Source organism: Nymphalis io, chromosome 18 (assembly GCF_905147045.1).
Source record: "Nymphalis io chromosome 18, ilAglIoxx1.1, whole genome shotgun sequence".
Lineage (NCBI taxonomy): Eukaryota > Metazoa > Arthropoda > Insecta > Lepidoptera > Nymphalidae > Nymphalis > Nymphalis io.
The window spans coordinates 6748593-6764259 of NC_065905.1; the positions used below are offsets into that span (position 1 = coordinate 6748593).

Genomic DNA, 15667 nt, shown 5'->3' on the forward strand with positions numbered 1-15667 from the left:
TTATATAGGAACAAGAATAGGAAACAGTGAGTTTAACTTATCCCTAGTAGGCTAAATCCATACGTCGTCTGAGGGGTACAATCTTTATGTGTTTAATAAAAGAAAATGGGAATAAATAAACAACGACGCACATGACAATAAATAATATTTATCATTCAGATGAGATCAATAAAGGGAAGGAAAAAAAGATTTTTAACAGAATTCCCTGTCCAATTCACAATCTCTTGCGCGCTTTAATTTTTGCGCATTCGTCTATATAATAATTTAATAAATAATTTAACTCAAATCCAAGTATGACGCCGCCTTATTTTCTATTAACGATAAATGACATCGCAAATATCATAAATGATAACTGATGCAAGGCAAGGGCGAATGAAAACTTGACTAAAAAGTTGATGGTTGGAATTGTCTAATTAATCTCACGACCGTCAAGCACGTGAGCTTATCGCTGATCCGATGTGCTATGGGCGTACTCATCCAAACTACCAAATAACTGAAATAACTTATATTATGCTTCTCAAGGACGCTTGGAACATGTGCTAAAAATCTTAAATTAGGAGTTCTGTAATAGTTGATGTTCATTTAGAAACAAAAAACAGCAGGCTCGAGCCTGCTCACAAGATTAATTTTTTCTTTCATGCTCCTCTCTTTTCAAAGCCTCTAACCTCATTAGAGGGCCCCCTGAGCTCCGGGGCCCTGGTGCACAGCACCACCTGGCCCTACAATAGCTACGCCACTGTATCTCTTTTTATAGCAGCTAAAAGTCACCCTATTACAGTCAACACAGTTTTACAGTTTGATCAAAATCACCAGGCGGCGTAATTTTCAGATCTGTCAAACAGAACCAGCTAGGACTGTGAGGTGCATTCAAAATTTTTTTTTTTTTTTCCAAGTTGCTCGGTGCACACACATACACACGAACAATATTTTTATCGAAATGAATGTATTATTTTTATTTTATTTTTGTAATCCGGGAAAAGAAAATGTGGCAACCCAAGATTTACTTAGTATAGGCTCCTGTCTCCCTTCCTATTCAATTGTATTATTGTACAAATATAATGTAACACGTGTTTTGATGGAGAAAAGAAATAAATATGATTATTAAAAATATTATTATTATTAAATTAAGCATAATAAAATCACAGTCAAATTCCATTTAACAATTTAATATTAATTTAATGAAAGGCAAGTGATAATTTAACTACAAAAACTAAAATGATTGTGCAAATATTTTAAAATAAAATTGTTTTTTTTTTAATTCAAAATAAGAAAATTATGTTATTAATGTCATAACAAGTTCTTATGTTTTAAAAAAAGGGCACAGAAAAATGTGTCCTATATTAAACTCAGGGAATCCGTTAAGGACTGGTTTAATATATATTTTTTTTTAATATTTGCCAATTTTTTTCCAATGTAAAGCACACCACAAGCACACATTGTGTGATACCATTATTATTTTTTATTATTACAAAAGCACAATCCTTAGAAAAATATTTTATTTAGTATACTCAAAAAGTAAAACATTCTTGGTTCGTGTTTTATCTATTAGATTGTAATAAGGGGCAAAAACAGACAATTTTATTGCAAATAAGACGTCACGTGCGTAAGCAAGTGCAAGAATGTTAAAAATAATCTTTGATACTATCCTTACTTATTTGAAATCGTTTTTCACACTTTATTAAGTTAAAGTTTTGTACTTGACATTGAAATATAAACTATTTTTATAAATAAATTATAAAAGAAGACTCCTAACGAAAAACCTACAAACATATAATGATATAAATTAAACATTTATATATAATTACAGAAAACTCAAAAAACAAGATATTCTTAAAAAAAGATTTTTTTTTCTTGCATTAAGAAAAGCATGTCAAGTATTTTCTAATTATTGTTAAGGTACTGTGTTTTAAATAATACGTCGTAAATCTAATACTCAAGTACACTGTTAATGTCATAAAGAATGAAGTTAAGTATGTATAATAACTATAATATTATGTTAAATGTTACCTAATAGTCCCTGTACATTTAGTACACAAGATAAATTGTTTTATTACAATAAGTCTATAATTGTTGGAAGCGAACTTGTCTCGTAAACATTTCTGCACACACGTCTGCTGTACATTTAGTAGAGCCAGTTCCCTCTTCGCTTTCAGGTTCAGTATCAGTCTCATATTCTGAAATACCCGCTGGAGATTTTCTACCATTAGAAGTTCGTTTTAAGCCAACTTCTGTAGTCAAAATTTCTTTTATAACGTCATCCGTTGTTTCTTCACGATGTTTCGTTCGTAACTGTCGCGCTCTGTTTCTTATATCTGCTAGAAACCCCGTAGTTACTTCGACGCTCTCTTGAGATTCATCTTGCGGTGACAAATCAACAAGAGATTGTGCTAAGTCTGATGAAGAGCCTTTCGCATCGGAGATTGTATTTAAAGATTCCAACGAAGCACCGATACTTCTAAATGCCGCCATGCCTTCGAGGATAGAAATTTTATATTCATCTTCAATCATAGACCTTATGATAACACCATTAGGCGCTGTACCTAATAATGAGGGATTTTTTACTTTGTAGTTGAATATTTCAGGCTGGTAACATTCTGAAGCACTAGATGTCATAGAAGTAGTATCACAAGTACATGGCGGTGATCTATATATTTCGTCGTTAATATATATAATTGTGACTCTGTCTTCTCCGATGGCGTACAGAAATGGATTAACGAACTCCCAGCCGTGTACCGATGTGCTCCACTTGGGATCTTCATTTCGGGTTCGTTTTCCATTTTCATCAACAAACACACCGCATTCTGCATAACACAGTAGAATTTCAACTGGCATGTTACGGATAAGCAGTATTGCTAGAGGCGGAGAGTGTCTCTTAAACGCAGCATTGATTATGGGTTCATCCATTGCGAACGACTCTAGGGATCCCGAAGGTAGCTTAACTTTAAGTGGTTTTTCTCCTGATACATACAATACTTGACTCGTGAGGAGGATGGAATAAGGCGGTCTATCGACGGTAAGAGATCGTGCTATCTTAAACTCTGTGTTAGCAGCGTCAAAACGAAGAAGAAAAACACGTCGTCCACAGGCTACTGCCGCGCAGATACCATCAGACGCTTCAACAATACCCTGCAAAATTAATCAGAATCAGAATATTATTTATTGCAACTGAGTAAATACAATTTTAGGATCTAATTAGTTTTAATAGTTTGCCACATCATAATTTTAATTTAATATTAATGACATAATAAGGTCCGATTTAAATTTTTGTATTGATTATCTATTTTTATAAATATATTTTTTTATGATAATGGTCACTGTTACTAATTTGCTTTTTCCACTACGAATAAGGAATATGTTGTGGTCACCTCTGTAACAATTGGCACTGCAAAAAATATAAGGCATTCCTACACACAACACAATGTCGCCCCGCTAAGCATGTATCTTTGATGACATCTGAGATGTTTTATTCCTCATGGCTTTTTTTTTTCTTTTTTTATAGAATAGGAAGGCGGACGAGCATATGGGCCACCTGATGGTAAGTGGTCACCAAACGCCCTTAGACATTGGCATTGTAAGAAATGTCAACCATCGCTTACATAGCCAATGCGCCGCCAACCTTGGGAGCTAAGATTTTATGTCCCTTGTGTCTTTAATTACACTGGCTCACTCACCCTTCAAACCGGAACACAACAATAACAAGTACTGCTACCCAGACGAGCTTGCACAGAGCCCAACCACCAGTAAAATTAATTCTGTAATTAAACTGCCCTGTGCTCATTTCCTTCAAAACGAAACACAGCACTACAAACATACTTGGTGTTACAATAATTTTAATTGGTATAAAATATTGTGTTTTATTTGATATCTGTATAATTACGTTTATCAGTTAATACTAACATAGTGCATATCATACTGGACATTAAACAACAAAATCTTTAGCTATTTACTTTAATTAAATGCGGCGCGGTGTTATCAGGCAGTTGTACTCTGCTAAGCGCGACGGTGGGTCGAAGTGTCGTAGCGCGTTGCAGAGCCGAGGTGAACGCGAGAAGTCCCGCGTGCGCGAGCAGACCGCTGCTCACAAACAGAGCGCGTCCACCCGCCGCGCAAAGCAGTTCCACAGCGTCAGGCTCAGATCTACGTGGCGGAGACACGTCAGAGTTCCACTCGAGACGTATAGGACCGCGCAGTGAGTGAAGGCCATCAGGACGACCTAAGAATTAGAGATTTTTTTTAAATGTAATTTAAGAAATTCTATAATCTGATGAATAATGATCATAATTGTATTCAATATTTCAAATTATTCATATTTTCATAATATATTGTAAGATTATTAAGAAAAAAATAATTTATACTCATAATTAATAACAATGCATATATAATTATCACTTTGATTATTAACGAAACTAAAGTGTTAATCTTAGGCATTTTCACGTAAAAAAATCGTAGATAATTGTTTCTTATAATAAGTTATATTCTTTACCTATAGCAATCACATTTGGTGCAGTGTAGAGAGCTGTTGTCGGTTGTAATCGACACTGCAGCATCACTGGAGCTTCGTAGCCCGCGGAACCGATAGGAGTGAGTAATTTAATCCATCGCGAACGCTCCGCAATACTCGAACATACCACCGCTGCTTCTGCGCGGTCGCTGTACTCTAACTTTACCTAACCAACAGTTAGTAAGATTTATTGTTTGTCTATTTTATAATGATTTATAATTACATTATAATTTAAATATAATTTTACGAACGAACCATGAAGGCGCGGTTAGCTTCGTTGTGCGGCAGGTTGCGTGCGTCCGCCGCCAGCAGTCGCGCGCGCACGTGACGCTCGCCGCTACTCAGCAGTAGCGCGTGGTCGGAGCAGCTTGCTTTCATGCGCTCGCGGGAACCATCCGACCTGGAGACGAATTTTATATTAATTTCTTTGGGCCTGGCGATTATAGGATATAAATTAGCATCGCTTATCTTAATTATGAACTGGACATTTATATTTTACTGGACAATATATTTTAATATTTTACAGTGGAAAGCTGGCTTACCATATTATAAGTAAAGAATCTTCATTTCCCTCTGAAGCATTTATGTCATGCAATCTGTAAAATGATAAATTCGGTCATATTTTTTAGCAATTACAATAACGAATTTCATATACTTGGTAAGTGTAAAAAACGTACCCATTTACAATTTTTTTTGGTTTATTATCTCTTCGCTCTCGTCTAGGTGTAGGTGGAAAACTAAAACGAAGAAATATTTTAAATTTTGATACAACTTAAAATAACAATAAAAATATAATACTTGTGTAAACAAATAAACATACTTGGCTTCACTGTTAGCATTTGCAGCTGCAAGCTTGGCTCTCAATCGTTCCACTTCTTCCCTTAACTCCCTGTGAAAATAAATAATTACACTTGAACACATTTTATACATTTTAAACATTTATTAGGCCGATACCTAATATAAAAAAATAAAGTTTATTAAAATTATTCTTCCATTATATGTGAAATGCTGTATATACCGGTTAACTCTGAGCAGAGGAGGCGAGGCTGCGGCGCGACGTCCTGAACGTCCGAACAGCTTGTTACTCAAAGAACACTTCTTACGACCCGCTTCCTCCACTTTGGCCTGAGCATTATTAAAATGGCGATATAATGCTGTTTACTTGAACTTTACATAATGTTTATTAAAAAAAAAAACTAAAAAATTATGGGACATAAATGTTGACCTGTAGAAAGTCGATAAGTTTGGCTTGTTGTCGCATCGTGGCGTCGGCCTTCGTCTCACGCGTGCGCCACCACGCAGTCGCCGCCGCGTGCGCTTCTCGTGCCGCTTCGGTTTCTTCCTATATGAGTAAATCAATACACCATTTAATAAAAAATGTAGCTATTTCGCTTGTTCATGAGTTTATATTTGTAAAAGTGAGTCATTGTTTTATCCACACAGCACCTGTGCATCGGCGAGCGCTGCCTGCAGCTGCAGCGCGTGCTCGTGGTGCTGATGTGCGCGCGTGCGTAATGCGGCCGCCTCCTCCTGCAGCTCACGCAGGTGCCTGCCCGCCCCGCCTAGTGCCGCTTCTCGCGCCGCCGCCTCGCTCTGCAGTGCACCCAAGCGAGCCTCCAACTCGTCCACTAGGCTTTCGCGGTTCTCAAGTCTTTCCTGTTTTTTTTTTTTTAATATTATGTTATTATAATAGTTATAACATTACATCGACCTCGTCATCGTCAACAAAGTAAGGTGAAATGACAATTAATACCCGCATAATTTCCAACTGCGTGGTCGTGAGGCGCAGCTGCTCTCGGGCTTCGTCCCCACGCTGCTCCGCGATGGTCGTACTCGCCGCACTCGTTGCCGCTTGCCGCTCCGCCTCAGACAGCTTCGCGCGACATGTCTCCAGCTCGCTTCGCAATCGAGCTGTCTCAATCTGAGTGCAAAAATAAGGTTAAAAATAGTCTAATCATAGAGTAAAGACAGCTTGATATTTATAAATAGTATACAGCACCTCCAGATCACTGTTTTTTATCTCGTGCAAATCGGTTAGCTTTTCGAGATCGGTTAGTTGCTCTTCCAGTAGAGCGCACGCTTCTTGTAGTGCTTTGTTATTCTGAAACAAAATCATATTTTAAACACTGAATGAAAATATAAAGTGTGTACCTTTTATATTAATTGTTTATTTTAAGCAATACGTTTTAGACTCAACTTTTCCCTTTTATCTCTTAAACAGACGCGTTTTAAAAGGATTTAGCAGTGTGGAGCAACAATAACTTGCTACCATTGTTTGTGCGGTGTCCTTACTTACGGAGGTCAAGTGCGCGTGTAATGTCGCAAGTGTGCAGTCTAGGGCCCGACAACGCCCGCACAGCAAGTCTGCGGCGAGGGCGAGCCGCATGCGTTGTGTCCACACTGAGTTACTCAAATATTCTGGCTTGGGCCAGACTATAGGTTTATCCCCGGTTGGTTTAGGAACGTGATACATATACGCCATTCTTGTGTAACACTTCATTCAGTAAATTATGCGAATATGCAATACTTTATGATAAATATAAGTGATTAAATCCAGTTCATAACAGCACAACTTGTAACATTCGCTGAGCGACTAATCGAATATAATGAACTAGGTCTCGAAGTGTTAGTGTTTACCTATTTAAAGACAATGATGCTTTGTTAAACATTGTTTGTTTTCTTTTTCAATTATCAACAATTTGTTGTACGCCCTTGCACAATAGGTTTAATTTTTAATCCTAATTCAACACTATTAAAAGCATTGGTATATGTTATTTCTAACAGAAGTGGATAAAAACAAAATAAAACATGTCGTATATAGATGAATATATAAGCATATTAATTCTCGGTATATTCCTGTAAAAGATTGTAATAATAACTTTAGTAATTTATAAATGTGTACTTTATACATTAATTATAAGCATCATGTAATTTTTTGTTATAAGTCTATAATAATTTTCATATTTTGTTGTGTGTATTTTTGTTAGCAGAGGAAGAATATAACAAATACATTTCGTTTATATTATAATAATATCGTTTGTTCTGAAATACTTTACCTGAATTAGATCGTTGTTTTGTGCCTTTAGAGGTGCGAGTTCGTCCCTCAGTTGCGCTCGTTCACGTGACGATAACTCTTCCTGCTCTTCGGCATGCATGCGCCTCTTCTCACTGTACTGTACTTCACTCTTTAATTTGCGTATATCGTTTCGTGATCTGATGAAAATAAAGTATATATATGTTATCAGCTGAGAAAGCTTTTCTTATTGTTGCTATCAGATACTGGCAAGTCTTAGTATTCTGATTGCTTGGCTAAACTAAGGTCGTATTTTAGTGTTTGTAATATTAATTTTATTACATTTATATTTTGCTCACCTATCTACTTCTGCTTGTAGTACTTCATGAGATTTTCGCAACTTATCCAGCTGTTCCTTATACTTCTCAGCTTCTCTCTTTGTTTGTTCGAGCTGTGGTTTTATCGTTGTAATCTCTCTGTGTACTAAACCTGCTTTTTCTTCAGCTGACTTGCGCGCTTCTAGTGCGGATGCGAGACGTTCTTCTATTTTCTTAAGGTCGCGGGCTGTTACTTTTGCATCGAGCGATAAATCATTGAATTCTTTTTCCTAAAATAAACCATTGATAACATTTATTTTTAGCTGTTAGTTAGCGTCACGTGTCGTGTAATTAATTAATTATATGTATAATACCTTGCGCCATCTAGCTAAATTAGCAGTTCTAGCTTCTTGACGTAGTGCTGCTATTTCATCAGCACGAGCCTATAACGAAATATTGTCATCAATATTAACTGGAATATAAATTAAGCCAAATAATAATGTCCTCAAGAGAAATTAGCCAACTACGCAGGAGATATTATAGTGCACAAGTGTGTGCGCAAACACAGGTGCACTCTATTCCTTAACTCTAATAATTCGATGGGACGGCAATCCGACACGACCGAAAAGAGTTCAAGCGCAGGACCAACGGCTTAACGTGCTTTCCGAGGCACGGGAGTGTTGACACTTCCAACTTCCAGACTCCGGGCTGCTACTGAAAATTTTCTGACAGAAAAACCCAATAACTTTTTATTGGCCCGACCTGGGAATTGAACCCAGGACCTCCGGGTCTGCGGCCCCACATCAAGCCACTTGACCAACGAGGCAGTCAAATTAAACCTACTATACTAATAAAATAACTATAATTTGATTAAGTTGTTTTCATTTATTATTTTTAACCTGTAGCTGTGCTTCAGCTCGTTCGAGTTGTTCTTTAAGCAGGGACACGTGCACTTGTAAATGTGAATCCGACACGCTTTCCGTGTCACTCCTGTTATCGCGGGCCGTGTCGACTTCCTCCGAATCCTCAGTATTGGTACCGCTCGTCACCTGCGCCTTCGCCACGCCCTGCGCATCGTGGGCCGTACATCTCACGCAGGTACGATTTTCTAGAGCGTTGACTTCTCGTTCGAGCTGACGAACTAGTTGCTCTAGAGTTGTGACCTTGGGGAGTAAAAATGCGGTCCTTATGTAAATCCAATCACACACACAGTAAAAGCTATGTATTCACAATATGTTAAAATATGTTATTGTACTTAACCTATAATGTAAACAATATCTTCTTTTTCATTGTATGAGGTAATGCATCTAGTCTTAAGTTATAAGTTTTTGTTCTTAAATGTTGTATTGGTGGAATTACTCCTAGAGAATCTTAATAAATAAAATAAAAATAAGCGGCGCACCTTCTCCCGATGGCGCGCGTCGTCGTGCAGCGCGGAGGCGGCGCGCGCGTCGGCCGCCTCGAGGCGCTGCTGCAGGCGCGCCTCGGTGCGCGCGCACTGCTCCTCCAGCGCCGCCTCGCGCGCGCCCGCCGCCTGCACGCCCGCCTCCAGCTCCTGCACACTCGATCATTGTAGTAGAAGTAATTAAGCCGTCTACGAAATGTCAATCTGGTATGATTTCTTACTAGAGTTTGGTATATACCCAGACGCATATATGCGTCGCTATATACAATTAGACAAAACAGCACATAATAGCACAGCATAATAATACTATAGTACATACCTGGACCTGAGCTGATAGGGCAGCGGCTCGCATGCGTTCTTGCGCTAATTGCACTTGAGTCTCGTTTAACTGTTGGTTTGTAGCGGCGATTACGCGTTCTTTTTCTCTAATAGAATCCTGTGTATAATATTTTATGTTGAAATTAATATTTTTTCGGAGACATTCATTACATCATAGCACAGCGTGATCCCCAACTTGAGACAAATGGAAAAAATAACGATATTATAAAAAACGTGTACTATATAAGTTCGCCAACCATTAAATTTTCTTCATAATCAATTTTTATAGGATTCACGTTTGTTCTTAGTTTATTATTAAATTATGAAATTTGGTGTACAGTAAAAGTTAAATATATGAACATAATACGATATTGGATAATGAAGGTCACAGAAGAAAGTATGTGTTTTGAACGTTACATAGATATTCCGTGTTTTACGCGCAAGCTAAGCTAGACTAACATAAGTTGACCCTCCGAGTCCACCTATGAATCGCCGCTTAAGAAGTATCACTTCAAAAATAAATTGAAGTAACTCGAATAACAAAAAAGACAGTCAACTACTACAACTAAATTCAGTCCGGCCAACACAGACTGTGTGTGTACTATACATATAAGTAACGGACCGTAGCGCTCGCGAGCTGGTCAGCCTGGTCGGCGGCGAGGTCGCGCAGTCGCTGCAGTTCGTGCTCGAGGGCGGCCCGCCGGGTCTCAGCGTCGCGCCGCGCGCGTAGCTCCCGCGCCGCCGCCGCCTCGGCCGTCGCGAGACGCGCCGCATCCGCGTCGCCACCGCTTAGAGTTTGACGACGGAGAGCGCGCTCCTTCGCTATTGTATCCTGAATTTACAATTCATTATTGTGAGACCCCAAAAAGGGAGAATAGGCCTTAGCCCAGCAGTGGGACATTAACAGGCTGTTACTGATTGTGAGACATGTTTCGTCATCAACATAAATAGGTTGGTACATATATATATGGTAATCTTAAATAAATAAAAAATACGTCTAATCTTTTAGAGTTCAATACAATTCAAATAAATAAAAAAAAAATTCTATCAACGAAACACTAACTACAATAAAATATGCTCCTAAAATAAACTAAACAACGTTTTTTTACAAAGAATATTAATTTTCACTATAACAATTTACAATGTATGTATTTAAACTATAAAAGGTAGCTACGAACACTAATGTCATGGTCGACTAATGTCCAGATGACTCAAATTTAATTTCGATTGTCTACTATTACACTTACAATGGGTTTTACGTTTATTTCGGTGAGCCATCTATGACTTAAATCTTGTACATGTTGTATGATATCCTGATTAACGAAAAATATGTTATATTTGTCTTATATACTTTAATAGAGTTGTTAGCTTTGTTATAATTATTGTAAATAATAACATGTCTAGTTATCGTCAGTCATAATACTTCTTGTACCATACCTGATTTAGTAATCACAATTATTATTTTATTTTATGGTAAATGATAAATATATGCCGAATTGTAATTTATGTTTTTAACATAAGAATGTACACCAAAAAAATAGGATACTTTATTTTGGTAAATACGGTAACTATTTATGGTAAGACATTTATAATCTAGACTTTGAAATTAGTTGCATTCTAATAAGACGTAAGCGCCAAATGACGTCATATTAACGGCTGAAGGGGTGCCTAATATGTCTTTGAAATTACTAAAAAAGATGCAACTTTTAGTGATCAGCACTGAAAGCACACAAATTTGTTTCGATTTGTCTCAGCGCATTGTATCGCACAAAAAGTGTATGTAAACAATTATTTAAGTTATCTAAATTTTAAAGAAATGAATGATAATAAATTATAATAATATTTACTTTGTAATGTTTATGTTGCGCTCGTGCTGTGTCTGCAGCGGCTAAAGCACTATTACACTCCACTTGTAGGTCTTTGACCCTCGCTTCTACGCGTGCCATGTCCTCCTTCAAAAGATCTCGTTCTGACTGCAGTTCTAAGGCCTGTGTCTGTGCGGCGCGCAACTCCGAATTAGTGCGCTCAATCACACCGCTGCTTAGTTCCTGATTCGTACGTTGTAACGCCATCCGCTCCTCCTTCTCCACTTCAACTTGACGTTCCAGTCGCCTGTTAAATGATATATCGTATTAGTATGCCTTGTCTCCGTAAAGTAAGTAAGATGGTAAAATAGAAAAACGCAGACTTGTTCTGCAGAGTGAGCGCGGTGATCTCGGCCTGCAGCTTGGCGCGCACGCGCTCGGCTTCGGCGTCGGCGTCGCGGCGCGCGCGCTCGGCCGCCGCGCCCGTGGCCGCCTCGGCCGCCGCCAGCTTGCTCTGCAGCGACGCGACCTCGCGGCCTCGCATCGCGGCTAGCTTCTCCGCGGATCTGTATCAGTCAAATTTGTTTTAATAATATGAATTTAATACCTTTATTTCAATGAACGACTATAGCTTATTATGCGACTAACTTGAAAGTAGCTAGATTGATAGCTGTACAGTCGTGAGACGCATTGAAACCGCCACTGATATCTTCATTGTCTTCTTGAGCTACGTACGAGTAACCTGAATGGAAAAATCAAATGCAATTATTAATTTTTTTTTTGTAAAAATTACATAAACCAACGTTTATAAAAACCAAAAGGCTTGATTAATTATACATGCTCGAAATTTCTATTCTTTTGTGTTGATACTATACATACCAACGAATGGCAGGTGTCCAGCAAAGGGAGGACGAGTTCGAAAAGGCGCAGCAGATGCAGGTACGACTTCTCGCGCAGGACTAGCCAAAAAAGTAGTGTCTTCTGGACCGCGTAGATGCGGCACCCAGGGTGGCACCTGTTTCCAATGATGGCACAATATGATTTTAATTATTTTATTAAAGAACTTAAATTTAATATATTTAACTAAATTATTAGAGATCTCTTAAAAAGTATACACATTAATTTGTGCAAAAATTTTAAAATGTATGTGCGTTTATGCCAAGGACAAGCCACACATATCTCATAAATGTGTTCGCAAATAAGGGTGCGCTCCCATTTCGTCACACTCAGACAGACAAAACAGCATTCCGACACGACTAGGGAGAGAGTAGAAACAGGTGTATTTTTATCGGAACTCGTCACCTGGTCGCGAATGGCGTGCAAGGCGAGGTGCGAGAGCGCAGGGTGTTGCAGCGTGTCTAGGTAGTTGTAACGACGCGCAGGCGCCACCCGCAGCAGGCCCGCCACGAGCGCGCGCCAAGTGCTCGACGGACCGTTCGGAAGAGGTTCAAACGGCGGTTCCGAATTTGGATCGCGTTCGTACCTGAACAAAAACGTGCATTTACAATCGAAACATTTAAAGGAACGAAAATAACAAAATCTACAAATTTTATATTTGAAATAACATTACATACTTTTGTATATTGCTAAGAATTTGAGCTACGGAATCATCGTCTCCCGAGGAAAATGGTCTGTTGAGAGTGACAAGCTCGAATGCCACCACACCCAGTGACCAGTAATCACAAGCAGACTGAAATAAGAAATATATTTATGTAAAGTAAGCCAACTCATAAATTAATTGTTATTCAATTATTAAGCTTGTTTTATGTCTTCAATTTTTGTTTTGCCTTTACAATAAACGTTAAACAAAAAAATTACTTAACCAAAATTTTACTTATATAAAAATAAAAACAAAACCATAAAAAAATCCTAGTATAACTACAAAATAGACAGGCAATATAAATCTGATGCAAGTTAGTACTTTATTTAAATCGTGATAAAACAAAAAAAAAACCGTGCGAAATTATATTAGATAATAACCCTTTATATTATTTCTACCACACATAGAAACCAAAACTGTTATTAGATTAAATAAAACATATTTTAATAAATCAATTTAGCCTTACAATATAAATAAAACCGATTGTACGCTTTACCACATTACGTCAATAAAATCAAATTAGATAAATGTCAAACTAAAAAAAACTACAAAGCGTTAGTGCATCGTGCGAACCCACAATGGCCGTGTTAACCCGGCGGCAGTACTCGAGACACACAGAGTGCGCGGCGGAGCAATCCACGCTCAGCAGCTCCGGCGCCACGTAGTCTGCAGTGGCACCTGTCACGCAGCCACCCTCCGACAGACGCGCACACGACCCGAAGTCACCAAGCTTTACATGGCCGCATCTGAAATATATATCTTAATTAGCAAAATATTTTAACAAAGTCAAAAAAAAAACATTGAAAAGTGATCTAGTAAAAGAAATGTTTAGGTTCTGCAGTCAATCAATACCTATTAATAATTATTAATAATAAAAAAAATAAAGTATTTTAACCACATTTGGATGTCCGAATAAGATAAGTTATAAAAAAATTAAGGTAACTGATAAATAAATTTATTAAGTTAACTGATACCAACCTGTCCAATAATATATTCTGCGGCTTAACATCTCTGTGTACATAGCCCATACCATGCAGGGTTTTAAGTGCATGTGCTACTTCTGCGATATAAAAAGCTGCATCACGCTCCGACATTGGGTTATTACGACGACTAAGTAAACCAGCTAAGTCCCCGCCATTACACAATTCCATTACAAGGTAAAGATTAGTGTTATCCTGTGAACAATTTTATAGACAATATTTATATGAAATAAGATGAATAATATTGTAATTTAAAATTCTATAAATCATCTACATCATCTAGTTCGTAAAATAATATAGGGTACAAAATTAAACATTTTATGCATTCAAACCTGAAAAGCATATTGTAGACGGGGTACCCAGTGCCCTGAGGCATTTGCTAATATATCTCGTTCATCTTCTGCACCTGACACTCTCTTCCGTGCCTGTTCCTTACGTATACTTTTAAGTGCATAGACATCAGCTGTCTGTTTTTCACGTACCAACTGGAAGAGCAATTGCAGATTTTTATTACTTTTATAAATGGAGCAACCGTGCCTTTACTTAAGTTCGTTAAATTTAGAATTTATTTCTTTTTCAATATTTCACAAATAAGACTGAAGATTTATCTGCAAACTACTTTTTAGAAGGTAATACAAAACAAAATATTGCATGATATTTAACATTTGTTGGCTGATTTAAAATACAATTTAAAATGTATTTGTTAAAGATAGCAGTGAAAAGAAATGCAAAATCTAATTATAAAGAAAAATTGGTGACTTACGTGCACTTCTCCATAATGACCACGGCCAATTACATGAATTAGATCAAAATCAGAAATACAAACACGCGCTCTTCTTAAATCTGCTAGTGTGCTTCGATCTGAAAATAAACACGTAACATTAGCACACCTTAGTAAGTTATTTGAAGAAAAAATATTTTGATTGACGATATTAGTTTAAGTAAAATATATTAAACCTAAATTGTATATGTCGTTCTGGTTTAAATATGCACTCTTACTTATTAATGTATTAGTTACATGTTATTTTTAATAAAATGGTATTTTTAATTAATAGAAAAATACTTTATTTTGTTACAACTTTTTGTTTGCTTTGTAACTTTGTAAATTAATAAAATTTCCCGATAATTATGGCGTGCTAGGGATTACACTACACGCGGTACTTACATTTATCTAAGAATGTTCGTACAAGCTCGTCGCATTTTTTAACGGGATCTTCATTGCACTCATCATATAAAACTGTTAGAGCGTCTAATAATGTTTCACGATCTACTTTTCTACTGAGTTTACTAGTACCACTGGCCACTTTGCCAATAATCTGTCTGTTTAATCGAGTAATACGAACAGTGATTGCCTCTTTTGAGGGTTCCATTTGGAACACTTTGCAGATTTCTTACATCAAAAACAATAAAACATTGTCTACTACACGTTTGTTTACACTGATTAATAAATTCACAGATTTAAAACTGTTGTCTCAACAGACCAGTACTTCACCCGTTATTTTTTGAATATCGAAATATCAAATAATGGTATGACATTTTTGATTGGGGTTGCAAGTATTACAAGGATTCTATTAAATACAGTATTAAGCCATAATACACTATCAATATTACTATTTAAATATTAATGATTACTCTAAAATTATGAATGTAAAAACATTGTCAAAAACTAAAATAATAGTAATAAAAGCATGACATGAAAAAAATGCACGATTTAATTAAAACAAGATT

At 37.1% G+C, this 15667-nt stretch overlaps 1 protein-coding gene across 1 annotated transcript; it reads right to left on the reverse strand.

Moving 5' to 3' along the window:
- Positions 1-1686: 1686 nt before the first annotated feature.
- On the reverse strand, positions 1687-15410 carry LOC126775392 (citron rho-interacting kinase-like). The gene is made up of 30 exons (XM_050497278.1): positions 15105-15410; positions 14703-14800; positions 14272-14424; positions 13938-14134; positions 13537-13705; positions 12934-13049; positions 12662-12842; positions 12239-12374; positions 12008-12101; positions 11743-11925; positions 11402-11666; positions 10177-10386; positions 9556-9672; positions 9234-9386; positions 8731-8994; positions 8206-8274; positions 7874-8121; positions 7558-7714; positions 6501-6602; positions 6255-6422; positions 5948-6157; positions 5727-5843; positions 5520-5626; positions 5322-5390; positions 5179-5238; positions 5044-5097; positions 4757-4901; positions 4484-4667; positions 3948-4213; positions 1687-3126 (listed from the first exon to the last, which is right to left on the reverse strand). The coding sequence occupies exons 1-30, from the start codon at positions 15307-15309 to the stop codon at positions 2062-2064; spliced, it is 5562 nt and encodes a 1853-aa protein (XP_050353235.1). The 5' UTR covers positions 15310-15410; the 3' UTR covers positions 1687-2061.
- Between the last annotated feature and the right edge of the window lie 257 nt (positions 15411-15667).

Coding starts and splice junctions, on each gene's coding strand:
- LOC126775392 (XM_050497278.1), bottom strand. CDS start 15,309: ATGGAACCCTCAAAAGAGGCAATCACTGTTCGTATTACTCGATTAAAC. Junction 12,375..12,661: donor TGCACGCCATTCGCGACCAG/GTGACGAGTTCC, acceptor CATTGGAAACAG/GTGCCACCCTGGGTGCCGCA. Junction 12,102..12,238: donor TGGACACCTGCCATTCGTTG/GTATGTATAGTA, acceptor TTTTCCATTCAG/GTTACTCGTACGTAGCTCAA.